Source organism: Lampris incognitus, chromosome 9 (genome assembly GCF_029633865.1).
Source record: "Lampris incognitus isolate fLamInc1 chromosome 9, fLamInc1.hap2, whole genome shotgun sequence".
Classification (NCBI taxonomy): Eukaryota; Metazoa; Chordata; class Actinopteri; order Lampriformes; family Lampridae; genus Lampris; species Lampris incognitus.
The window spans coordinates 1057376-1084119 of record NC_079219.1 but is presented as its reverse complement, the minus strand read 5'-3'; the positions used below and the strand labels follow the sequence as shown (position 1 = coordinate 1084119).

General features: G+C 45.1%; 1 protein-coding gene across 1 annotated transcript; it reads left to right on the top strand.

The window, feature by feature from the left end:
* The first annotated feature begins 315 nt into the window (after window positions 1-315).
* On the top strand, window positions 316-10100 carry rnf183 (ring finger protein 183). Its single transcript, XM_056286752.1, has 2 exons — window positions 316-464; window positions 7881-10100. Exon 2 carries the CDS (start codon window positions 7969-7971, stop codon window positions 8962-8964), a length of 996 nt encoding a protein of 331 aa, XP_056142727.1. The 5' UTR covers window positions 316-464; window positions 7881-7968; the 3' UTR covers window positions 8965-10100.
* Window positions 10101-26744: the final 16644 nt, after the last annotated feature.

Sequence of the window (26744 nt, the reverse complement as noted above, 5' to 3'; positions counted from 1 at the left end):
GAACAAGTAACTGTGGCCCCCGAGGTCAACATGATTCAGCCGTATTCCTGAATGAATACACACAGTACTTGGTATAAAACACTTCAGATATACTCAGTTTGTCTGCATAGTACACACACACACACACACACATGCATAGAGTGTGCGCGTGCACTGAAGCAAAGGCCTTTTGGACTGGTCCAACAGGTCAGACGAGAAAAGGCAGAGGAGGAGGGCGGGAAGCAGTGAGCGACTGGAGGAGGAGGAGGAGGAGGAGAGCCATTCAGCGGAGGCAGTGCTGTGTCACAGTTAATACAGGCAAAGCGGAGAGAGACAGCCAAACTGTTCCACAATACAATGTGCAGCAGCAAATCTCTTCGTCTGATTTATGTGCGAATGGAGATGGTCAGCGACTGAATACTATGGGGACATTGTACAAACTGGAGTATTTATAAAAGAGTGATCTCCTTTGTCTTCTAAAGCAGGTCAGTGTGTGTCTCATGGATCACATTTCCTTTTTTGTTAATTGTTGGATGTAAGTAACCGATTTTTATGCAAATCAGAAATAACTGACTGATACTGACTATAATTTTTGGTAATATATTTTATACTGACTGTGCTAAATTCGTTGGAAATGTTATAATAGATCAAATGCAAAAAAAAATCCAGCTGCGTTAAAATACCAGTTGGGTGAAGTTAAGGTGTTGAGGGTAATGACTGAGTAAGTGTGTATGGTGTCGAGGGTAATGACTGAGTAAGTGTGTATGGTGTTGAGGGTAATAACTGAGTAAGTGTGTATGGTGTTGAGGGTAATAACTGCGTAAGTGTGGAAGGTGTTGAGGGTAATGACTAAGTGTGTAAGGTGTTGAGGGAAATGACTGGGTAAGTGTGTATGGTGTCGAGGGTAATGACTGAGTAAGTGTGTATGGTGTTGAGGGTAATGACTGAGTAAGTGTGTATGGTGTTGAGGGTAATAACTGCGTAGGTGTGGAAGGTGTTGAGGGTAATGACTAAGTGTGTAAAGTGTTGAGGGAAATGACTGGGTAAGTGTGTATGGTGTCGAGGGTAATGACTGAGTAAGTGTGTAGCTTGTTGAGGGTAATGACTGAGTAAGTGTGTAAGATGTTGAGGGTAATGACTAAGTGTGTAAGGTGTTGAGGGTAATGACCGAGTAAGTGTGGAAGGTGTTGAGGGTAATGACTGAGTACGTGTGGAAGGTGTTGAGGGTAATGACTGAGTAAGTGTGTAAGGTGTTGAGGGTAATGATTGAGTGTGGAAGGTGTTGAGGGTAATGACTGAGTAAGTGTGTAAGGTGTTGAGGGTAATGACTGAGTAAATGTGGAAGGTGTTGAGAGTAATGACTGAGTAAATGTGTAAGATATGGAGTGTAATGACTAAGCACGTGTGCAAGGTGTTGAGGGTAATGACTGAGTAAGTGTGTACGATGTTGAGGGTAATGATTGAGTGTGTAAGGTGTTGAGGGTAATGACTGCGTAAGTGTGTTAGGTGTTGAGGTCAGTGACGGAGTAAGTGTGTATGGTGTTGAGGGTAATGACTGAGTAAATGTGTAAGGTGTTGAAGGTAATGACTGAGTACGTGTGGAAGGTGTTGAGGGTAATGACTGAGTACGTGTGGAAGGTGTTGAGGGTAATGATTGAGTGTGGAAGGTGTTGAGGGTAATGACTGAGTAAGTGTGTAAGGTGTTGAGGGTAATGACTGAGTAAATGTGGAAGGTGTTGAGAGTAATGACTGAGTAAATGTGTAAGATATGGAGTGTAATGACTAAGCACGTGTGCAGGGTGTTGAGGGTAATGACTGAGTAAGTGTGTAAGATGTTGAGGGTAATGACTGCGTAAGTGTGTTAGGTGTTGAGGTCAGTGACGGAGTAATTGTGTATGGTGTTGAGGGTAATGACTGAGTAAGTGTGTAAGATGTTGAGGGTAATGACTAAGTGTGTATGGTGTTGAGGGTAATGACTGAGTAAGTGTGTAACTTGTTGAGGGTATTACTAATTACGTGTGTAAGGTGTTGAGGGTAATGCCTGAGCAAGTGTGGAAGGTGTTGAGGGTAGTGACTGAGTAAGTGTGTAAGGTGTTGAGGGTAATGATTGAGTGTGTAAGGTGTTGAGGGTAATGACTAAGTACGTGTGGTAGGTGTTGAGGGTAATGACTGAGTACGTGTGGAAGGTGTTGAGGGTTAATGACTGAGTAAGTGTGTAAGGTGTTGAGGGTAATGACGGAGTACGTGTGGTAGGTGTTGTGGGGTAATGACTCAGTAAGTATGGAAGGTGTTGAGGGTAATGACTGAGTACGTATGGAAGGTGTTGAGGGTAATGACTTAGTAAGTGTGTAAGGTGTTGAGGGTAATGACTGAGTACGTGTGGAAGGTGTTGAGAGTAATGACTGAGTAAGTGTCTAAGGTGTTGAGGGTAACGATTGAGTGTGTAAGGTGTTGAGGGCAATGACTAAGTACGTGTGGTAGGTGTTGAGGGTAATGACTGAGTAAGTGTGTAAGGTGTTGAGGATAATGACTGAGTAAGTGTGGAAGGTGTTGAGGGTAATAACTGAGTAAGTATGGAATGTGTTGAGGGTAATGACTGAGTAAGTGTGTAAGGTGTTGAGGATAATGACTGAGTAAGTGTGGAAGGTGTTGAGGGTAATAACTGAGTAAGTATGGAATGTGTTGAGGATAATGACTGAGTAAGTGTGTAAGGTGATGACTGAGTAAGTGTGTAAGGTGTTGAGGGTAATGACTGAGTAAGTGTGGAAGGTGTTGAGGGTAACGATTGAGTGTGTAACGTGTTGAGGGTAATGACTAAGTACGTGTGGTAGGTGTTGAGGGTAATGACTGAGTACGTGTGGAAGGTGTTGAGGGTTAATGACTGAGTAAGTGTGTAAGGTGTTGAGGGTAATGACGGAGTACGTGTGGTAGGTGTCGAGGGTAATGACTCAGTAAGTGTGGAAGGTGTTGAGGGTAATGACTGAGTAAGTGTGGAAGGTGTTGAGGATAATGACTGAGTAAGTATGGGAGGTGTTGAGGGTAATGACTGAGTAAGTGTCTAAGGTGTTGAGGGTAATGACTAAGTACGTGTGGTAGGTGTTGAGGGTAAGTGTGTAAGGTGTTGAGGATAATAACTGAGTAAGTATGGAAGGTGTTGAGGTTAATGACTAAGTACGTGTCTAGGGTGTTGATTGTAATGACTGGGTACATGTGGAAGGTGTTGAGGATAATGACTGCGTAAGTATGTAAGGTGTTGAGGTCAGTGACGGAGTAAGTGTGTATGGTGTTGAGGGTAATGACTGAGTAAGTGTGTACGATGTTGAGGGTAATGATTGAGTGTGTAAGGTGTTGAGGGTAATGACTGCGTAAGTGTGTTAGGTGTTGAGGTCAGTGACGGAGTAAGTGTGTATGGTGTTGAGGGTAATGACTGAGTAAATGTGTAAGGTGTTGAAGGTAATGACTGAGTACGTGTGGAAGGTGTTGAGGGTAATGACTGAGTACGTGTGGAAGGTGTTGAGGGTAATGATTGAGTGTGGAAGGTGTTGAGGGTAATGACTGAGTAAGTGTGTAAGGTGTTGAGGGTAATGACTGAGTAAATGTGGAAGGTGTTGAGAGTAATGACTGAGTAAATGTGTAAGATATGGAGTGTAATGACTAAGCACGTGTGCAGGGTGTTGAGGGTAATGACTGAGTAAGTGTGTAAGATGTTGAGGGTAATGACTGCGTAAGTGTGTTAGGTGTTGAGGTCAGTGACGGAGTAATTGTGTATGGTGTTGAGGGTAATGACTGAGTAAGTGTGTAAGATGTTGAGGGTAATGACTAAGTGTGTATGGTGTTGAGGGTAATGACTGAGTAAGTGTGTAACTTGTTGAGGGTATTACTAATTACGTGTGTAAGGTGTTGAGGGTAATGCCTGAGCAAGTGTGGAAGGTGTTGAGGGTAGTGACTGAGTAAGTGTGTAAGGTGTTGAGGGTAATGATTGAGTGTGTAAGGTGTTGAGGGTAATGACTAAGTACGTGTGGTAGGTGTTGAGGGTAATGACTGAGTACGTGTGGAAGGTGTTGAGGGTTAATGACTGAGTAAGTGTGTAAGGTGTTGAGGGTAATGACGGAGTACGTGTGGTAGGTGTTGTGGGGTAATGACTCAGTAAGTATGGAAGGTGTTGAGGGTAGTGACTCAGTAAGTGTGTAAGGTGTTGAGGGTAATGATTGAGTGTGTAAGGTGTTGAGGGTAATGACTGAGTACGTGTGGAAGGTGTTGAGAGTAATGACTGAGTAAGTGTCTAAGGTGTTGAGGGTAACGATTGAGTGTGTAAGGTGTTGAGGGCAATGACTAAGTACGTGTGGTAGGTGTTGAGGGTAATGACTGAATAAGTGTGTAAGGTGTTGAGGATAATCACTGAGTAAGTGTGGAAGGTGTTGAGGGTAATAACTGAGTAAGTATGGAAGGTGTTGAGGATAATGACTGAGTAAGTGTGTAAGGTGATGACTGAGTAAGTGTGTAAGGTGTTGTGGGTAATGACTCAGTAAGTATGGAAGGTGTTGAGGGTAATGACTGAGTACGTATGGAAGGTGTTGAGGGTAATGACTTAGTAAGCATGGAAGGTGTTGAGGGTAATGACTGAGTAAGTGTCTAAGGTGTTGAGGGTAATGATTGAGTGTGTAAGGTGTTGAGGGTAATGACTAAGTACGTGTGGTAGGTGTTGAGGGTAATGACTGAGTACGTGTGGAAGGTGTTGAGGGTTAATGACTGAGTAAGTGTGTAAGGTGTTGAGGGTAATGACGGAGTACGTGTGGTAGGTGTTGAGGGTAATGACTGAGTAAGTGTCTAAGGTGTTGAGGGTAATGATTGAGTGTGTAAGGTGTTGAGGGTAATGACTGAGTAAGTGTGTAAGGTGTTGAGGGTAATGACTGAGTAAATGTGGAAGGTGTTGAGAGTAATGACTGAGTAAATGTGTAAGATATGGAGTGTAATGACTAAGCACGTGTGCAAGGTGTTGAGGGTAATGACTGAGTAAGTGTGTACGATGTTGAGGGTAATGATTGAGTGTGTAAGGTGTTGAGGGTAATGACTGCGTAAGTGTGTTAGGTGTTGAGGTCAGTGACGGAGTAAGTGTGTATGGTATTGAGGGTAATGACTGAGTAAATGTCTAAGGTGTTGAAGGTAATGACTGAGTACGTGTGGAAGGTGTTGAGGGTAATGACTGAGTAAGTGTGTAAGGTGTTGAGGGTAATGATTGAGTGTGGAAGGTGTTGAGGGTAAAGACTGAGTAAGTGTGTAAGGTGTTGAGGGTAATGATTGAGTGTGGAAGGTGTTGAGGGTAATAACGGAGTACGTGTGGTAGGTGTTGAGGGTAATGCCTCAGGAAGTGTGGAAGGTGTTGAGGGTAATGACTGAGTAAGTGTGGAAGGTGTTGAGGGTAATGACTTAGTAAGCATGGAAGGTGTTGAGGGTAATGACTGAGTAAGTGTCTAAGGTGTTGAGGGTAATGATTGAGTGTGTAAGGTGTTGAGGGTAATGACTAAGTACGTGTGGTAGTTGTTGAGGGTAATGACTGAGTACGTGTGGAAGGTGTTGAGGGTTAATGACTGAGTAAGTGTGTAAGGTGTTGAGGGTAATGACGGAGTACGTGTGGTTGGTGTTGAGAGTAATGACTCAGTAAGTGTGGAAGGTGTTGAGGGTAATGACTGAGTAAGTGTGGAAGGTGTTGAGGATAATGACTGAGTAAGTGTGGAAGGTGTTGAGGGTAATAACTGAGTAAGTATGGAAGGTGTCGAGGATAATGACTGAGTAAGTGTGTAAGGTGTTGAGGGTAATGACTGAGTAAGTGTCTAAGGTGTTGAGGGTAATGATTGAGTGAGTAAGGTGTTGAGGGCAATGACTAAGTACGTGTGGTAGGTGTTGAGGGTAATGACTGAGTAAGTGTGTAAGGTGTTGAGGATAATGACTGAGTAAGTGTGGAAGGTGTTGAGGATAATGACTGAGTAAGTGTGGAAGGTGTTGAGGGTAATAACTGAGTAAGTATGGAATGTGTTGAGGATAATGACTGAGTAAGTGTGTAAGGTGATGACTGAGTAAGTGTGTAAGGTGTTGAGGGTAATGACTGAGTAAGTGTGGAAGGTGTTGAGGGTAACGATTGAGTGTGTAAGGTGTTGAGGGTAATGACTAAGTACGTGTGGTAGGTGTTGAGGGTAATGACTGAGTACGTGTGGAAGGTGTTGAGGGTTAATGACTGAGTAAGTGTGTAAGGTGTTGAGGGTAATGACGGAGTACGTGTGGTAGGTGTCGAGGGTAATGACTCAGTAAGTGTGGAAGGTGTTGAGGGTAATGACTGAGTAAGTGTGGAAGGTGTTGAGGATAATGACTGAGTAAGTATGGGAGGTGTTGAGGGTAATGACTGAGTAAGTGTCTAAGGTGTTGAGGGTAATGACTAAGTACGTGTGGTAGGTGTTGAGGGTAAGTGTGTAAGGTGTTGAGGATAATAACTGAGTAAGTATGGAAGGTGTTGAGGTTAATGACTAAGTACGTGTCTAGGGTGTTGATTGTAATGACTGGGTACATGTGGAAGGTGTTGAGGATAATGACTGCGTAAGTATGTAAGGTGTTGAGGATAATGACTGAGTAAGTGTGTAAGGTGTTGAGGATAATGACTGAGGAATTGTGGAAGGTGTTGAGGGTAATGACTGAGTAAGTGTGGAAGGTGTTGAGGGTAATGACGAAGTATGTGTCTAGGGTGTTGATTGTAATGACTGGGTACGTGCGGAAGGTGTCGAGGATAATGACTGAGTAAGTGTGGAAGGTGTTGAGGGTAATGACTGAGTAAGTATGGAAGGTGTTGAGGATAATGACTGAGTAAGTGTGTAAGGTGTTGAGGATAATGACGGAGGAAGTGTGGAAGGTGTTGAGGGTAATGACTGAGTAAGTGTCTAAGGTGTTGAGGGTAATGACTGAGTAAGTGTTTAAGGTGTTGAGGGTAATGACTGAGTAAGCGTGGAAGGTGTTGAGGGTAATGGCTAAGTGTGGAAGGTGTTGAGGGTAATGGCTGAGTAAGTGTGGAAGGTGTTGAGGGTAATGACTGAGTAAGCGTGGAATGTGTTGAGGGTAATGACTAAGCGTGGAAGGTGTTGAGGGTAATGGCTAAGTGTGGAAGGTGTTGAGGGTAATGGCTGAGTAAGTGTGGAAGGTGGACCAGTGTGATGGAATGTTTGCTATGACATTTCAAAACAATGAAACGGTGTCCGCAGCCGGAGACTTCCCTTCACGTTTTCAGGATCCCTGAATAAGGGACCATAAAAAAGGCTTGTTAATGACGGGTTTTTTTGTTTTTTGTTTTTTTATGTCTCGCATCCACCCCTGTGGGCAGAGCTCACTTTAGACATTTGCTGATGACTCCTGTACAGGCAAAGCCTATTAAGTAAACACAGCAAACCCATTATCAAGACAAAAAAAAACAATAACGGCATGCTTGTAAAGTAAATGGAAAATTCAAGTCAACAGATAGCATCAGAGTACAATGGAGCAAGATATGTCCCAACAGATATGGGCTTGATGCTGCATCACAATAGTCTGCAAAGTTTCTCTCCGCCGAAAGAAAAAAAAAACATCAAAAATCTTTACATTTTCTGATAGTTTTTGTGGTTCTAATGAGAATTGTAATGGTCTGTATGCCTATTGGAAACCATCAGAGTATGTTGTGGTCTATAGGAAATCTTTAGGATCAGGTTAATGGTTTCTGATGGAAACCATTAAAACCATTACATCAGTATCCAAAAACCCAATAAAACCTGATTGTTTTGATGGTTTCCTCTATTGGAAACCATCAGAATTCTTCTATTGGTTTTTGATCTGTTATTGTTGTCTAGATATCCCAGTCAGTTTACGTCAGATTTCTTTTTCTGCAGCTCTTCTGGAGAAACTGAAGCGGGCGGCGGCTTTCATCTTGACTCCAGCCATTTAGAGAACTCGATATTTTGACATTATCCCACCAACATGGGTGATGATGGGGAGAGGCAAAGAAGAGAGGTGAGCCAGGCTGATAACAACAGTGTCAAACAGGCCCCCAACTGCAAACCCAAGTTGGATCACAAGGAGAACACCGGCAACCAAGACCGAGGGAAGAAGGTGAAGTCTGTCAAACCGAGGAGATCTCGAAGCACCGACTCCGAAAGGGTTGGGAGGGACCGAGGGAGGAGGAGGGAGAGGGGCCCAGGAGAACGGAGGCAGCGTGGGAGGAGTGAGGAGACTCGCAGACGAGACAGGAAGGAGGGAGAGGATGAGAAAAAGAAGTCCAAGCCTCCCGAGGATGAAGTGGAGGACACTGAATGTGTTGTCTGCTTCTGCTCTTATGACAACATCTTCAAAACTCCCAAGCTGCTCTCCTGTGGACACACCTTTTGCCTGGAGTGCCTGGCACGCATCAATGTTTCCTCTGCTGAGGTCAAGACCCTGACCTGCCCTGTGTGTCGGGAGCTGACCGAAATCCCCCATGGCCGGGACCTGCCCCAGCTTGGCAACAACCAGGACATCTTCCGTAAACTCCCTCCAGAGATGCAGAGGGCACTGTCCATCCGCTTCAAACGCAACAAGGGTAAGCTAGTCCTGAAGAACACCCATTCCAGCAGCCCGACAAAAACCAACACTCTCACTCTGCCCAAGAAGAAGTCTATTGACCAGACCATGGCCGGCGGGGATCTTCACCTGGGCACCGTGGAGCACGGCATGGTCCAAGCCACCGTGGTGGATGTGGGCAGGCCTCCTAGTAGGGTCAGAGGTCGCCTGCGGCAGTTGTTCAGCTCTGACAGGTGCTACTATGCTGTGGTGGCGTCCATCATCACCATCACTGTGGCACTCATGCTGGTGGGGATTCTAGCCTTTGTGGTCATGCCCAACATCATTGCTCATGATAGGCCCTTGCACCCTGTTAACCAAACGTTGCAAGATAATCCAGGTAGTTCCCAGCCAGGAAATCCAGGACAAAGACCCTGAAGGGACAGGAGAAATGGAGCTTAGGTTTGAGACTAAAACTGGAGTGAGAGAAAATCGCTTTAATGAAATGTGATTATCAGTGACCCTTAGTGGTCTTGTCGATCCTGTCTTAGACTGCGCTGAGTGCTTTATACAATGTTTAAGCAATACACATAGCTCTGGAATGCAGGGAACTTGCTTCCATGGAGGAAAACTGAAGAATTAAAGGAAAACAAGAGCCATGCCTGGAACCGTTGCCTCATTCGCTCATTTACTATTCCCTACATATGAAACACTCCATAGTAGGAAGTAACAAATGGAGATTTCAGACACTACTGACTCGTCGTTTTGCAGCTTTTTCTGGTCCCGTCACGTGGTATTTGATAGTGACAAAGTGTGCATGAGCAGAGCAGAGAAATGGTGAAACATTGCATGATAGTATTTTTAGTGTAAAGTAGAGTACTGGAGTAGAGTGTTGGAGTACATTTTCAGTTGCATTGTGGGAATTTCAGAGGGTTGTAATTACTGAATAAATTTTACAGGTAGATTTTGGACACTCAAACAAAATGGAGGAAGGTGACTATAATGCACTAGTTTCACACACGGCTGAGGACTCGGTAGTAAACGAAGAGACTCACAGCTTCAGAACGGCACGCTGAGTACAGGGAAGCCTGTTTGTTCTTTTCTAAAAGCTCTATTGTGTTGAAGGGATATGCTTTTATTACTGTGAATGAGACTGACGCTGCAATAACCTGGAAGAAGGCCATGAATGTTTAGTGTGGAGTGACGACCGTATTGATTTACGTATGACTCTGCTGTAAATAGTCCAGAGCATTAACCTGTCATGAAGGCCATGAATATGTTTGGTATTTTGCATTCAGCCACAATCAAAATATCTCAGGTTGTTTTTACTTCTTGCCACCTTTGTACATGTTCACCAACAGCTGTATCCAGAGACATGATTATGAAGTATTTCTTCTCTTTCCGTGTTTAAAAAGGTATCCTTTCCTTGATTTTTGACTAACTGATGGGTTGTAATTCTTCCATAAAGCTTTTTTTTAATTTTGTTCCACAAAGATGTATGTGCAGATCATAGCTCAGTGTTAACACTGGAGAGCGAATTTAATGACATGTCACTATTTTATTAAACCAATAAAACCACCCTAGAAATCACTTTGTCAGGCAGCGAAGTATCACATCTTTCTTCTCTTTTCCACCCGGATGGTACATAAAAACTGGGAGAACTTTTTTTTTTGTGCGGGGGGGGGGGTCAATTTTCAGTTCATTCGTCTTAATCATCTTCATGACTTCTGGGGTGGGATAGTTTGCATTACTGTTGTTTTTCAGAAGCAAGATGTGTCTGTGAACTTGTGGTCTGGTAAGATATTCCCCTTGGGAAACTTTCCAACATCGGTTTATCTGATGCCCTCTGCTGGGGCAGCTATAAGCCAGTATGTGCTAAATGGTACATTCAGAATTTCTCCTCGACTGCACTCCTTCTGTGGTGTGTTTGTGTCCAGCCCGGTGGCTGACAAACCAGTCTGACTGCCAGGATGGTTTTGCAGCACAGGGATTTTCCGGCCTGTGAGAGGACAGCGGCATTTTACATTTGACTGTCGGAGGAAAACTGCTCATTTAAGTTTTTAACATACTAATTCAGCAGATCAAACCATGCAGGGTCCTGGTCTACAACTTCACGTGTGTTCCAAGCAGGCCTTCGTCCAGCAGTATAAAGTAGGTCGCAAAAATGGGCCTTGTCCAGTTCCATGTTGGTCTTGTGACCAGGCGTAAGCAAGCCACTCTTCTTATTCTGTGTGCGCTGACCTACAGGCCTGTAGCACAAGTAAATAGTCCACTCATTTGTCATCTGTGATATTGGGCTACACAAATGAAACTGACTTGACTCATAAACATGAACGATAACTTTATGCAGTCGAAGCAAGGGGACACGTTTAACAGTAGATCCTTTAAAGAAAAAAACTCCCATGTGACTACACGTGTTCCGCACAATGTAACGTGAACCACGTGTAATCCCTGATATGTGATTACATGTGTTCCGCACAATGTAACGTGAACCACATGTAATCCCTGATATGTGATTACATGTGTTCTGCACAATGTAACGTGAACCACGTGTAATCCCTGATATGTGATTACATGTGTTCCGCACAATGTAACGTGAACCACGTGTAATCCCTGATATGTGATTACACGTGTTCCACACAATGTAACGTGAACCACATGTAATCCCTGATATGTGATTACATGTGTTCCGCACAATGTAACGTGAACCACGTGTAATCCCTGATATGTGATTACATGTGTTCCGCACAATGTAACGTGAACCACGTGTAATCCCTGATATGTGATTACATGTGTTCTGCACAATGTAACGTGAACCACGTGTAATCCCTGATATGTGATTACATGTGTTCCGCACAATGTAACGTGAACCACGTGTAATCCCTGATATGTGATTACATGTGTTCCGCACAATGTAACGTGAACCATGTGTAATCCCTGATATGTGACTACATGTGTTCTGCACAATGTAACGTGAACCACGTGTAATCCCTGATATGTGACTACATGTGTTCCACACAATGTAACGTGAACCACGTGTAATCCCTGATATGTGACTACATGTGTTCTGCACAATGTAACGTGAACCACGTGTAATCCCTGATATGTGATTACATGTGTTCCGCACAATGTAACGTGAACCACGTGTAATCCCTGATATGTGACTACATGTGTTCCGCACAATGTAACGTGAACCACGTGTAATCCCTGATATGTGATTACATGTGTTCCACACAATGTAACGTGAACCACGTGTAATCCCTGATATGTGATTACATGTGTTCCGCACAATGTAACGTGAACCACGTGTAATCCCTGATATGTGATTACATGTGTTCCGCACAATGTAACGTGAACCACGTGTAATCCCTGATATGTGATTACATGTGTTCCACACAATGTAACGTGAACCATGTGTAATCCCTGATATGTGATTACATGTGTTCCGCACAATGTAACGTGAACCATGTGTAATCCCTGATATGTGATTACATGTGTTCCGCACAATGTAACGTGAACCACGTGTAATCCCTGATATGTGATTACATGTGTTCCGCACAATGTAACGTGAACCATGTGTAATCCCTGATATGTGACTACATGTGTTCTGCACAATGTAACGTGAACCACGTGTAATCCCTGATATGTGATTACATGTGTTCCGCACAATGTAACGTGAACCACGTGTAATCCCTGATATGTGATTACATGTGTTCCGCACAATGTAACGTGAACCACGTGTAATCCCTGATATGTGATTACATGTGTTCTGCACAATGTAACGTGAACCATGTGTAATCCCTGATATGTGATTACATGTGTTCCACACAATGTAACGTGAACCACGTGTAATCCCTGATATGTGACTACATGTGTTCCACACAATGTAACGTGAACCACGTGTAATCCCTGATATGTGATTACATGTGTTCCGCACAATGTAACGTGAACCACGTGTAATCCCTGATATGTGATTACATGTGTTCTGCACAATGTAACGTGAACCACGTGTAATCCCTGATATGTGATTACATGTGTTCCGCACAATGTAACGTGAACCACGTGTAATCCCTGATATGTGATTACATGTGTTCCGCACAATGTAACGTGAACCACGTGTAATCCCTGATATGTGATTACATGTGTTCCGCACAATGTAACGTGAACCACGTGTAATCCCTGATATGTGATTACATGTGTTCTGCACAATGTAACGTGAACCACGTGTAATCCCTGATATGTGATTACATGTGTTCCGCACAATGTAACGTGAACCACGTGTAATCCCTGATATGTGATTACATGTGTTCCGCACAATGTAACGTGAACCACGTGTAATCCCTGATATGTGATTACATGTGTTCCACACAATGTAACGTGAACCATGTGTAATCCCTGATATGTGACTACATGTGTTCCGCACAATGTAACGTGAACCACGTGTAATCCCTGATATGTGATTACATGTGTTCCGCACAATGTAACGTGAACCACGTGTAATCCCTGATATGTGATTACATGTGTTCTGCACAATGTAACGTGAACGTGTAATCCCTGATATGTGATTACATGGGTTCCGCACAATGTAACGTGAACCATGTGTAATCCCTGATATGTGACTACATGTGTTCTGCACAATGTAACGTGAACCACGTGTAATCCCTGATATGTGATTACATGTGTTCCGCACAATGTAACGTGAACCATGTGTAATCCCTGATATGTGATTACATGTGTTCTGCACAATGTAACGTGAACCACGTGTAATCCCTGATATGTGATTACATGTGTTCCGCACAATGTAACGTGAACCACGTGTAATCCCTGATATGTGATTACATGTGTTCCGCACAATGTAACGTGAACCACGTGTAATCCCTGATATGTGATTACATGTGTTCCGCACAATGTAACGTGAACCACGTGTAATCCCTGATATGTGATTACATGTGTTCCGCACAATGTAACGTGAACCACGTGTAATCCCTGATATGTGATTACATGTGTTCCGCACAATGTAACGTGAACCATGTGTAATCCCTGATATGTGATTACATGTGTTCCGCACAATGTAACGTGAACCACGTGTAATCCCTGATATGTGATTACATGTGTTCCACACAATGTAACGTGAACCATGTGTAATCCCTGATATGTGACTACATGTGTTCCGCACAATGTAACGTGAACCACGTGTAATCCCTGATATGTGATTACATGTGTTCCGCACAATGTAACGTGAACCACGTGTAATCCCTGATATGTGATTACATGTGTTCCACACAATGTACTGTGAACCACGTGTAATCCCTGATATGTGACCACATGTGTTCCACACAATGTAACGTGAACCACGTGTAATCCCTGATATGTGACTACATGTGTTCCGCACAATGTAACATGAACCACGTGTAATCCCTGATATGTGATTACATGTGTTCCGCACAATGTAACGTGAACCACGTGTAATCCCTGATATGTGATTACATGTGTTCCGCACAATGTAACGTGAACCACGTGTAATCCCTGATATGTGACTACATGTGTTCCGCACAATGTAACGTGAACCACGTGTAATCCCTGATATGTGATTACATGTGTTCCGCACAATGTAACGTGAACCACGTGTAATCCCTGATATGTGACTACATGTGTTCCGCACAATGTAACGTGAACCACGTGTAATCCCTGATATGTGACTACATGTGTTCCGCACAATGTAACGTGAACCACGTGTAATCCCTGATATGTGATTACATGTGTTCCGCACAATGTAACGTGAACCACGTGTAATCCCTGATATGTGATTACATGTGTTCCGCACAATGTAACGTGAACCATGTGTAATCCCTGATATGTGATTACATGTGTTCCGCACAATGTAACGTGAACCACGTGTAATCCCTGATATGTGCTTACATGTGTTCCGCACAATGTAACGTGAACCACGTGTAATCCCTGATATGTGATTACATGTTTTCTGCACAATGTAACGTGAACCACGTGTAATCCCTGATATGTGATTACATGTGTTCCGCACAATGTAACGTGAACGTGTAATCCCTGATATGTGATTACATGTGTTCCGCACAATGTAACGTGAACCATGTGTAATCCCTGATATGTGATTACATGTGTTCCGCACAATGTAACGTGAACCATGTGTAATCCCTGATATGTGACTACATGTGTTCTGCACAATGTAACGTGAACCACGTGTAATCCCTGATATGTGATTACATGTGTTCTGCACAATGTAACGTGAACCACGTGTAATCCCTGATGTGTGATTACATGTGTTCCGCACAATGTAACGTGAACCACGTGTAATCCCTGATGTGTGACTACATGTGTTCCGCACAATGTAACGTGAACCACGTGTAATCCCTGATATGTGATTACATGTGTTCCGCACAATGTAACGTGAACCACGTGTAATCCCTGATATGTGACTACATGTGTTCTGCACAATGTAACGTGAACCATGTGTAATCCCTGATATGTGATTACATGTGTTCCGCACAATGTAATGTGAACCACGTGTAATCCCTGATATGTGACTACATGTGTTCCGCACAATGTAACGTGAACCACGTGTAATCCCTGATATGTGACTACATGTGTTCTGCACAATGTAACGTGAACCATGTGTAATCCCTGATATGTGATTACATGTGTTCCGCACAATGTAACGTGAACCACGTGTAATCCCTGATATGTGATTACATGTGTTCCGCACAATGTAACGTGAACCACGTGTAATCCCTGATATGTGATTACATGTGTTCCGCACAATGTAACGTGAACCACGTGTAATCCCTGATGTGTGATTACATGTGTTCCGCACAATGTAACGTGAACCACGTGTAATCCCTGATATGTGACTACATGTGTTCCGCACAATGTAACGTGAACCACGTGTAATCCCTGATATGTGACTACATGTGTTCTGCACAATGTAACGTGAACCACGTGTAATCCCTGATATGTGACTACATGTGTTCCACACAATGTAACGTGAACCACGTGTAATCCCTGATATGTGATTACATGTGTTCCGCACAATGTAACGTGAACCACGTGTAATCCCTGATATGTGACATGTGTTCCACACAATGTAACGTGAACCACGTGTAATCCCTGATATGTGATTACATGTGTTCCACACAATGTAACGTGAACCATGTGTAATCCCTGATATGTGATTACATGTGTTCCACACAATGTAACGTGAACCACGTGTAATCCCTGATATGTGATTACATGTGTTCCACACAATGTAACGTGAACCACGTGTAATCCCTGATATGTGATTACATGTGTTCCACACAATGTAACGTGAACCACGTGTAATCCCTGATATGTGATTACATGTGTTCCACACAATGTAACGTGAACCACGTGTAATCCCTGATATGTGATTACATGTGTTCCGCACAATGTAACGTGAACCACGTGTAATCCCTGATATGTGATTACATGTGTTCCGCACAATGTAACATACTTTGTTTTATCCAAAGTAATGTACAAGTATTAGTAGTAGTAGCAGGCACTTTTATCCAAAGTAATGTACAAGTAATAGTAGTAGTAGCAGTAGTAGCAGTAGTAGCAATTGTAGTAGCAGACACTTTTGTCCAAAGTAATGTACAAGTAGTAGTAGCAGTAGTAGTAGTAGCAGACACTTTTATCCAATGTACAAGTAGTATTAGTAGTAGTAGTAGTAGCAGACACTTTTATGCAAAGTAATGTACAAGTAGTAGTAGTAGCAGACACTTTTATCCAAAGTAATGTACAAGTAGTAGTAGTAGTAGTAGTAGTAGCAGACACTTTTAGCCAAGTAACGTACAAGTAGTTGTAGTAGTAGCAGTAGTAGCAGACACTTTTGTCCAAAGTAATTTACAAGTAGTAGTAGTAGTAGCAGACACTTTTGTCCAAAGTAATGTACAAGTAGTAGTAGTAGTAGCAGACACTTTATCCAACGTAATGTACAAGTAGTAGTAGTAGTAGTAGTAGTAGTAGCAGACACTTTTGTCCAAAGTAATGTACAAGTAGTAGTAGTAGCAGACACTTTTATCCAAAGTAATGTACAAGTAGTAGTAGTAGTAGTAGCAGACACTTTTGTCCAATGTAATGTACAAGTAGTAGTAGTAGTAGTAGTAGCAGACACTTTTATCCAAAGTAATGTACTAGTAGTAGTAGTAGTAGTAGTAGCAGACACTTTTAGCCAAAGTAAGGTACAAGTAGTAGTAGTAGTAGTCGCAGTAGTAGTAGTAACAGACACTTTTATCCAAAGTAACGTACAAGTAGTAGTAGTAGTAGTAGTAGCAGACACTTTTATCCAAAGTAATGTACAAGTAGTAGTAGTAGTAGTAGTAGTAGCAGACACTTTTATCCAAAGTAATGTACAAGTAGTAGTAGTAGTAGTAGTAGCAGACACTTTTATCCAAAGTAATGTACAAGTATTAGTAGTAGTAGTAGTAGCAGACACTTTTATCCAAAGTAATGTACAAGTAGTAGTAGTAGTAGTAGTAGCATACACTTTTATACAAAGTAATGTACAAGTAGTTGTAGTAGTAGTAGTAGCAGACACTTTTATGCAATGTAATGTACAAGTAGTAGTAGTAGCAGACACTTTTATCCAAAGTAACGTACAAGTAGTAGTAGTAGTAGTAGCGGACACTTTTATCCAAAGTAATGTACAAGTAGTAGTAGTAGTAGTAGCAGACACTTTTGTCCAAAGTAATGTACAAGTAGTAGTAGTAGTAGTAGTAGTAGCAGACACTTTTAGCCAAAGTAACGTACAAGTAGTAGTAGTAGTAGTAGTAGCAGACACTTTTAGCCAAAGTAACGTACAAGTAGTAGTAGTAGTAGTAGTAGCAGACACTTTTAGCCAAAGTAATGTACAAGTAGTAGTAGTAGTAGTAGCAGACACTTTTAGCCAAAGTAATGTACAAGTAGTAGTAGTAGTAGCAGACACTTTTAGCCAAAGTAACGTACAAGTAGTAGTAGTAGTAGTAGCAGACACTTTTAGCCAAAGTAACGTACAAGTAGTAGTCGCAGTAGTAGTAGTAGTAGTCGTAGTAGCAGCAGACACTTTTAGCCAAAGTAACGTACAAGTAGTAGTAGTAGTAGTCGCAGTAGTAGTAGTAGTAGCAGACACTTTTAGCCAAAGTAACGTACAAGTAGTAGTAGTAGTAGTAGTAGTAGCAGACACTTTTAGCCAAAGTAACGTACAAGTAGTAGTCGCAGTAGTAGTAGTAGTCGTAGTAGCAGCAGACACTTTTAGCCAAAGTAACGTACAAGTAGTAGTAGTAGTAGTCGCAGTAGTAGTAGTAGTAGCAGACACTTTTATCCGAAGTAACGTACAAGAGTCAGCAGCAGCTGGGAGCTACAGCAGTCAGGGATAGATACGATAGTGTTGAGCTGGGCTGCGCAATCTTCTTCTTGCGTATGGAGGACAAGCAAAGCTTGACTCTGTTTTCTCTTTATATTTTAACGTTATAGGCATATTTATTCAGGCAAATACAGCAGGTCTCTTGGCTCTCTACTACCCACTCTTACGACACACACTGTCGCACACTGAGAACGTGGCAACGGGGGAAAAAAAGAACGTGGCGACGTCACATCCGCATGTACCGTAAAACAGTGAGTAAGGGCGCCATCAAATAACAACACAACATAGATACCATTGATTCATATAGTGAAGACAGATGGACGGGACAGACATAAGAGTCAGTCACTAGATAAATAGATGTACTGATTCTTTATTGCCCTTCTTGAATAGATTTGCATTAAAATACAAGTTTACCTCCACAAATATATACACGTCTAGACTAACACATGGACGCAAATCTATGGGGGCTAAAATTGGGGTGCTTCGTCCGTGTCTTTACGACACTCCCTCGTTTTCTAGTAACCCTGGACGAGGCAAATGTGGTCGGGTCGTAAAAACCCCGTCCTGGCATATGTAATACGCGCCTGACCTGCCCCTCTGCACAGCGGTGACTTCCGCCCCAGAGTAGAAAACAGAAACAACATCAGGGAGAATCTAAAGCCTCAGGACCATGTACAGTAAGATGTTGATACACTCCAGTATATTGGTGGCTAACTGGTATTGGCGGCTAACTGGTATTAGCTGCTAAGTGCCAACAACTAGCGGAAGTAACTAGCTAAGACACCAAGACAACAGGGTAACGTTACAGTTTAACTTTATCTATTTACTTTAACTTTTGTAATTGGAGACTCACAGATAATGTTGCCTTTTTCATTTAATACGAATATTTCATACCTGCTGCCCATTTAAAAAGCTATTTTTCTGTTTTATCATTATCGTGTGTGTGCATGTATATGTGTGTATGGATGCTAATTATTATGAGACCCGTAACAGTGCTTTGGTGACTTGCCAGAGCCTGCTAGGGTGACACAGAGACTGCTAGGGTGACACAGAGCCTGCTAGGGTGACACAGAGCCTGCTAGGGGGACACAGAGACTGCTAGGGTGACACAGAGACTGCTAGGGCGACACAGAGCCTGCTAGGGCGACACAGAGACTGCTAGGGCGACACAGAGACTGCGAGGGTGACACAGAGCCTGCTAGGGCGACACAGAGACTGCTAGGGCGACACAGAGCCTGCTAGGGCGACACAGACACTGCTAGGGTGACACAGAGCCTGCTAAGGTGACACAGAGACTGCTAGGGGGACACAGAGCCTGCTAGGGTGACAAAGAGACTGCTAGGGGGACAGAGCCTGCTAGGGTGACACAGAGCCTGCTAGGGTGACACAGAGCCTGCTAGGGGGACACAGAGACTGCTAGGGTGACACAGAGCCTGCTAGGGTGACACAGACACTGCTAGGGTGACACAGAGACTGCTAGGGTGACACAGAGACTGCTAGGGTGACACAGAGCCTGCTAGGGCGACACAGAGCCTGCTAGGGTGACTTGCCAGAGACTGCTAGGGTGACACAGAGACTGCTGGGGTGACACAGAGACTGCTAGGGGGACACAGAGCCTGCTAGGGCGACACAGAGACTGCTAGGGGGACACAGAGCCTGCTAGGGTGACTTGCCAGAGACTGCTAGGGTGACACAGAGAATGCTGGGGTGACACAGAGACTGCTAGGGGGACACAGAGCCTGCTAGGGTGACACAGAGCCTGCTAGGGCAACACAGAGACTGCTAGGGGGACACAGAGCCTGCTAGGGTGACACAGAGACTGCTAGGGTGACACAGAGACTGCTAGGGGGACACAGAGACTGCTAGGGTGACACAGAGCCTGCTAGGGCAACACAGAGACTGCTAGCGTGACACAGAGACTGCTAGGGCGACACAGAGACTGCTAGGGCGACACAGAGCCTGCTAGGGTGACTTGCCAGAGCCTGCTAGGGCGACACAGAGCCTGCTAGGGTGACACAGAGCCTGCTAGGGTGACACAGAGACTGCTAGGGTGACACAGAGACTGCTAGGGTGACACAGAGCCTGCTAGGGTGACTTGCCAGAGCCTGCTAGGGTGACACAGAGAGTGCTAGGGGGACACAGAGACTGCTAGGGTGACACAGAGACTGCTAGGGTAACACAGAGACTGCTAGGGGGACACAGAGACTGCTAGGGTGACACAGAGACTGCTAGGGCGACACAGAGACTGCTAGGGGGACACAGAGCCTGCTAGGGTGACACAGAGCCTGCTAGGGGGACACAGAGCCTGCTAGGGGGACACAGAGCCTGCTAGGGTGACACAGAGCCTGCTAGGGTGACTTGCCAGAGCCTGCTAGGGTAACACAGAGCCTGCTAGGGTGACACAGAGACTGCTAGGGTAACACAGAGACTGCTAGGGTGACACAGAGACTGCTAGGGGGACACAGAGCCTGCTAGGGTGACACAGAGCCTGCTAGGGTGACACAGACACTGCTAGGGCGACACAGAGCCTGCTAGGGTGACACAGAGACTGCTAGGGTGACACAGAGACTGCTAGGGCGACACAGAGACTGCTAGGGGGACACAGAGCCTGCTAGGGTGACACAGAGACTGCTAGGGCGACACAGACACTGCTAGGGTGACACAGAGACTGCTAGGGGGACACAGAGACTGCTAGGGGGACACAGAGACTGCTAGGGTGACACAGAGCCTGCTAGGGTGACTTGCCAGAGCCTGCTAGGGTGACACAGAGCCTGCTAGGGTGACACAGAGACTGCTAGGGTGACACAGAGACTGCTAGGGCGACACAGACACTGCTAGGGTGACACAGAGACTGCTAGGGTGACACACAGACTGCTAGGGGGACACAGAGACTGCTAGGGCGACACAGAGACTGCTAGGGTGACACAGAGCCTGCTAGGGTGACACAGAGACTGCTAGGGTGACACAGAGACTGCTAGGGTGACACAGAGACTGCTAGGGTGACACAGAGCCTGCTGGGGTGACACAGAGACTGCTGGGGCGACACAGAGACTGCTAGGGCGACACAGAGACTGCTAGGGTGACACAGAGACTGCTAGGGTGACACAGAGCCTGCTAGGGCGACACAGAGACTGCTAGGGTGACACAGAGCCTGCTAGGGTGACTTCCCAGAGCCTGCTAGGGTGACACAGAGCCTGCTAGGGTGACACAGAGACTGCTAGGGTGACACAGAGCCTGCTAGGGTGACTTGCCAGAGCCTGCTAGGGTGACACAGAGACTGCTAGGGTGACACAGAGACTGCTAGGGTGACACAGAGCCTGCTAGGGTGACTTGCCAGAGCCTGCTAGGGTGACACAGAGACTGCTAGGGGGACACAGAGACTGCTAGGGTGACACAGAGACTGCTAGGGTGACACAGAGACTGCTAGGGTAACACAGAGACTGCTAGGGGGACACAGAAACTGCTAGGGTGACAGAGAGACTGCTAGGGCGACACAGAGACTGCTAGGGGGACACAGAGCCTGCTAGGGTGACACAGAGCCTGCTAGGGGGACACAGAGCCTGCTAGGGTGAAACAGAGCCTGCTAGGGTGACACAGAGCCTGCTAGGGTGACACAGAGACTGCTAGGGTGACTTGCCAGAGCCTGCTAGCGTAACACAGAGCCTGCTAGGGTGACACAGAGACTGCTAGGGTAACACAGAGACTGCTAGGGTGACACAGAGACTGCTAGGGGGACACAGAGCCTGCTAGGGTGACACAGAGCCTGCTAGGGTGACACAGACACTGCTAGGGTGACACAGAGCCTGCTAGGGTGACACAGAGACTGCTAGGGTGACACAGAGCCTGCTAGGGTGACACAGAGACTGCTAGGGTGACACAGAGCCTGCTAGGGTGACACAGAGACTGCTAGGGTGACACAGAGACTGCTAGGGTGACACAGAGCCTGCTAGGGTGACTTGCCAGAGCCTGCTAGGGTGACACAGAGACTGCTAGGGTGACACAGAGACTGCTAGGGTGACACAGAGACTGCTAGGGTGACACAGAGCCTGCTAGGGTGACTTGCCAGAGCCTGCTAGGGTGACACAGAGACTGCTAGGGGGACACAGAGACTGCTAGGGTGACACAGAGACTGCTAGGGTAACACAGAGACTGCTCGGGGGACACAGAGACTGCTAGGGTGACACAGAGACTGCTAGGGCGACACAGAGACTGTTAGGGGGACACAGAGCCTGCTAGGGTGACACAGAGCCTGCTAGGGGGACACAGAGCCTGCTAGGGTGACACAGAGCCTGCTAGGGTGACACAGAGCCTGCTAGGGTGACACAGAGACTGCTAGGGTGACACAGAGCCTGCTAGGGTGACACAGAGCCTGCTAGGGGGACACAGAGACTGCTAGGGGGACACAGAGACTGCTAGGGTGACACAGAGATTGCTAGGGCGACACAGAGACTGCTAGGGGGACAGAGAGCCTGCTAGGGTGACACAGAGCCTGCTAGGGGGACACAGAGCCTGCTAGGGTGACACAGAGCCTGCTAGGGTGACACAGAGCCTGCTAGGGTGACTTGCCAGAGCCTGCTAGGGTAACACAGAGCCTGCTAGGGCGACACAGACACAGCTAGGGCGACACAGAGCCTGCTAGGGTGACACAGAGACTGCTAGGGCGACACAGACACTGCTAGGGTGACACAGAGACTGCTAGGGGGACACAGAGCCTGCTAGGGGGACACAGAGACTGCTAGGGGGACACAGAGCCTGCTAGGGTGACTTGCCAGAGCCTGCTAGGGTGACACAGAGCCTGCTAGGGTGACACAGAGACTGCTAGGGTGACACAGAGACTGCTAGGGCGACACAGACACTGCTAGGGTGACACAGAGACTGCTAGGGTGACACAGAGACTGCTAGGGGGACACAGAGACTGCTAGGGCGACACAGACACTGCTAGGGCGACACAGAGACTGCTAGGGTGACACAGAGCCTGCTAGGGTGACACAGAGACTGCTAGGGTGACACAGAGCCTGCTAGGGTGACACAGAGCCTGCTAGGGTGACACAGAGACTGCTAGGGCGACACAGAGACTGCTAGGGCGACACAGAGACTGCTAGGGTGACTTGCCAGAGCCTGCTAGGGTAACACAGAGCCTGCTAGGGTGACACAGAGACTGCTAGGGTAACACAGAGACTGCTAGGGTGACACAGAGCCTGCTAGGGTGACACAGAGCCTGCTAGGGTGACACAGAGACTGCTAGGGTGACACAGAGACTGCTAGGGTAACACAGAGCCTGCTAGGGGGACAGAGAGACTGCTAGGGGGACACAGACACTGCTAGGGGGACACAGAGACTGCTAGGGGGACACAGACACTGCTAGGGTGACACAGAGACTGCTAGGGTGACACAGAGACTGCTAGGGGGACACAGAGACTGCTAGGGGGACACAGACACTGCTAGGGTGACACAGAGACTGCTAGGGTGACACAGAGACTGCTAGGGTGACACAGAGACTGCTAGGGTGACACAGAGACTGCTAGGGGGACAGAGAGACTGCTAGGGGGACACAGAGACTGCTAGGGGGACACAGACACTGCTAGGGTGACACAGAGACTGCTAGGGTGACACAGAGACTGCTAGGGGGACACAGAGACTGCTAGGGGGACACAGAGACTGCTAGGGCGACACAGAGCCTGCTAGGGTGACACAGAGACTGCTAGGGCGACACAGAGCCTGCTAGGGCGACACAGAGCCTGCTAGGGTGACACAGAGACTGCTAGGGGGACACAGAGACTGCTAGGGTGACACAGAGACTGCTAGGGCGACACAGAGCCTGCTAGGGTGACACAGAGACTCCTAGGGCGACACCCAGGTCAGTGTATCTTACCTACAAAGAAACTGTATTATAACTGCTGTTATATGGGTGTTGATATATTTACTTTCCTTTTTTTATTTAATATGGGTGTTGATATATAGTTTTTAAGTATGTAAATACTTTTTGATTTAATATAATCTTAACAAGACCACTGTTCACCCTGGTTAGGGCTTGTTAGAGGGTTTCTATATGGTTATTTGCCAGGTTATACTAGAAATGGGCGATGCGATCTGTAGGGAATTAGTAGATCAGCATGGTTTCTCAAGGCTCTGTTTTTGTTTGGTAGCTAGTAGGCAGGGACTTTTTCTTTTCGTTTCTCTTTTCGTTTTTAGAAAAAATGTCTGACGCTCAAAATACAGGTTATCTTCGTTTTTTGAGCTGGAATATAAAGGGAATTCACAATCCAGTAAAGCGTAGTAGGGTTTTTGTACATTTAAAATCTTTGAGAGCTGATGTCATGTTCTTACAGGAAACCCACCTTCGGTCAAGTGAACACACAAAACTAAAAAAAGCTTGGATAGGACAAATGTTCTGTTCCAGGAATGAGAACAGAACGCGGGGCACGGCCATCTTGATCAGGAAGGGTATCCCATTCGTTCCACTACTGACTATTTCTGAGCCCAGGGGAAGGTATGTGATAGTGACGGGTAACCTGTATGGTACACATGTGGCACTAGCAAATGTATATGGACCAAACTGGGATGATCCTGATTCTCCAACACCTGAACTTTATAAGAAAAAATTATCATTAAAAACAGAATTCGACCCTCTCTCTATTAAACAAACAGAACAATTATTCTTTAAATCAAAACAGACATTTTATGAGCATGGAGAGAAAGCTGGAAAACTATTAGCCCATCAGGTTAGACAGTCCACAGCCGCTAACACTATTTCTGAAATTTGCACAGCAGCTGGGGTAAAGACTGCCGACCCTGACACCATCAATAACCAGTTTAAACAATTTTATATTACCCTTTATAGTTCAAAACCGCCCAGCGACTTGTCGCATATTTTCACTTTTTTAGACGGTCTGACCACACCAAAGATTGCCCTTGAAGACAGAGCACAGATAGACAGAGAGATATCAACAGAGGAAGCGATACAAGCAATTAAATCCATGCAGAGCAACAAAGCACCGGGTCCGGATGGTTTCACAATTGAAATATATAAAGAATTTGCTACCAAGCTGGCACCAATACTTAACCTGTTGTATCAGGAAATTTTTAACCAACAGAAATTGCCCCAAACTATGATGCAGGCAATCATATCAGTGTTACTTAAAAAAGAAAAAGATCCCCTACTGTGTGGCTCCTACCGTCCTGTAAGCTTGTTGAATTGCGACTACAAAATCCTTACAAAAATCTTGGCCACCCGTATTGAAACTGTAGTCCAAACGGTTGTTAACCCTGATCAAACTGGTTTTATACCAGGCAGGCAGTCATTCTATAACATGCGCCGCCTATTTAATGTACTGTACACACCACATTCCGTAGAACAGACAGAAGTAGTGATTTCTTTAGATGCTGAGAAGGCATTTGACCGCATCGAATGGCAATATCTGTTCGCTGTTCTAGAAAGGTTTGGCTTTGGTTCCTCATTCCTAGCATGGGTTAAAATATTGTATTGCTCACCGACAGCCGCAGTGCGGACGAATAATATTATTTCTGATTATTTTTCACTCCATAGGGGCTGCAGACAGGGCTGCAGCCTCTCTCCTTACCTGTTCAATTTGGCAACTGAGCCACTCGCTATAGCTCTTAGGGCAGAGGATGGCATTAAAGGTATCTCACGAGGTGGTAAATTGCCCAAGGTATCACTTTATGCAGATGACCTGTTGTTATATATATCCAACCCAACAGAATCCATACCAAAAGTATTCTTACCCTGGATAACTTTGGTCGCCTGTCAGGTTATAGACTATTCAAAGAGCTTGTTTTTTCCGATTAACCACACTGATAGAGACTACTCTAGCTTTCCATTTAAACTTGAACATAATGTATTTACATATTTAGGAATCAAAGTCACCCATACAATGGGGAGGTTACATAACCATAACTTTAAAACACTAACAGAACGAACAAAACAAGATTTTAAAAAGTGGTCAACGCTACCAATTTCATTAGCGGGCCGCATTAATATACTTAAAATGGCAGTCTTACCCAGATTTCTCTATCTTTTTCAAATGATTCCCATATTCATACCTAAGACAAATTTTCAACAATTAGATGGATTAATTTCATCATTCATCTGGAACAATTCAAACCCCAGGATGAAGAAAATATACTTGGAGGTCCCTAAGGAGACGGGGGGGGGGGGGGATTAGGCTTGCCTAACTTTATTTGTTACTACTGGGCTGCGAACATTGTAAAACTTTTACATTGGGCATTTACACATAAGAATCAACAGGGTACAGATTGGGTTCATATGGAGCTCTTATCCAATCCTTTACCGATATTCACCTCTCCACTACCACATAATCGTAGCATACAAATAACAAACCCAGCGGTTAAAGCTTCACTGAGGATATGGCTCCAGTTTAGGAGGCATTTTGGATTAAAGCATGCTAGCGGTCTTTTTCCAGTAGCAAATAATCAAGTCTTCTCGTCATCTGTGTTAGATAACGCATTTCAACATTGGCATAGAAATGGACTGGTGTTTTTCTGTGATCTATTTAAAGATGGAACATTCACCTCATTTGAAACACTTACCAAAGACCATAACATACCCAGATCCCATTTTCTTAGATACCTTCAAATCCGTAGTTTTGCCAAGAAAGTATTTCCCTCATTTCCGTATCTGCCACCCAGGAGCCAATTAGATGTTATTCTAGAGATGGATCCCTTTGGGAAGAGACGGGTCTCTATAATTTACACCCTGATACAGGGATTGAAACAGATATCCTGGGACAAAACTAAAACTGCATGGGAGAGAGATTTGGGTGCACAGCTTTCTGAAGAGGCGTGG

Coding starts and splice junctions, on each gene's coding strand:
- rnf183 (XM_056286752.1), top strand. CDS start 7,969: ATGGGTGATGATGGGGAGAGGCAAAGAAGAGAGGTGAGCCAGGCTGAT.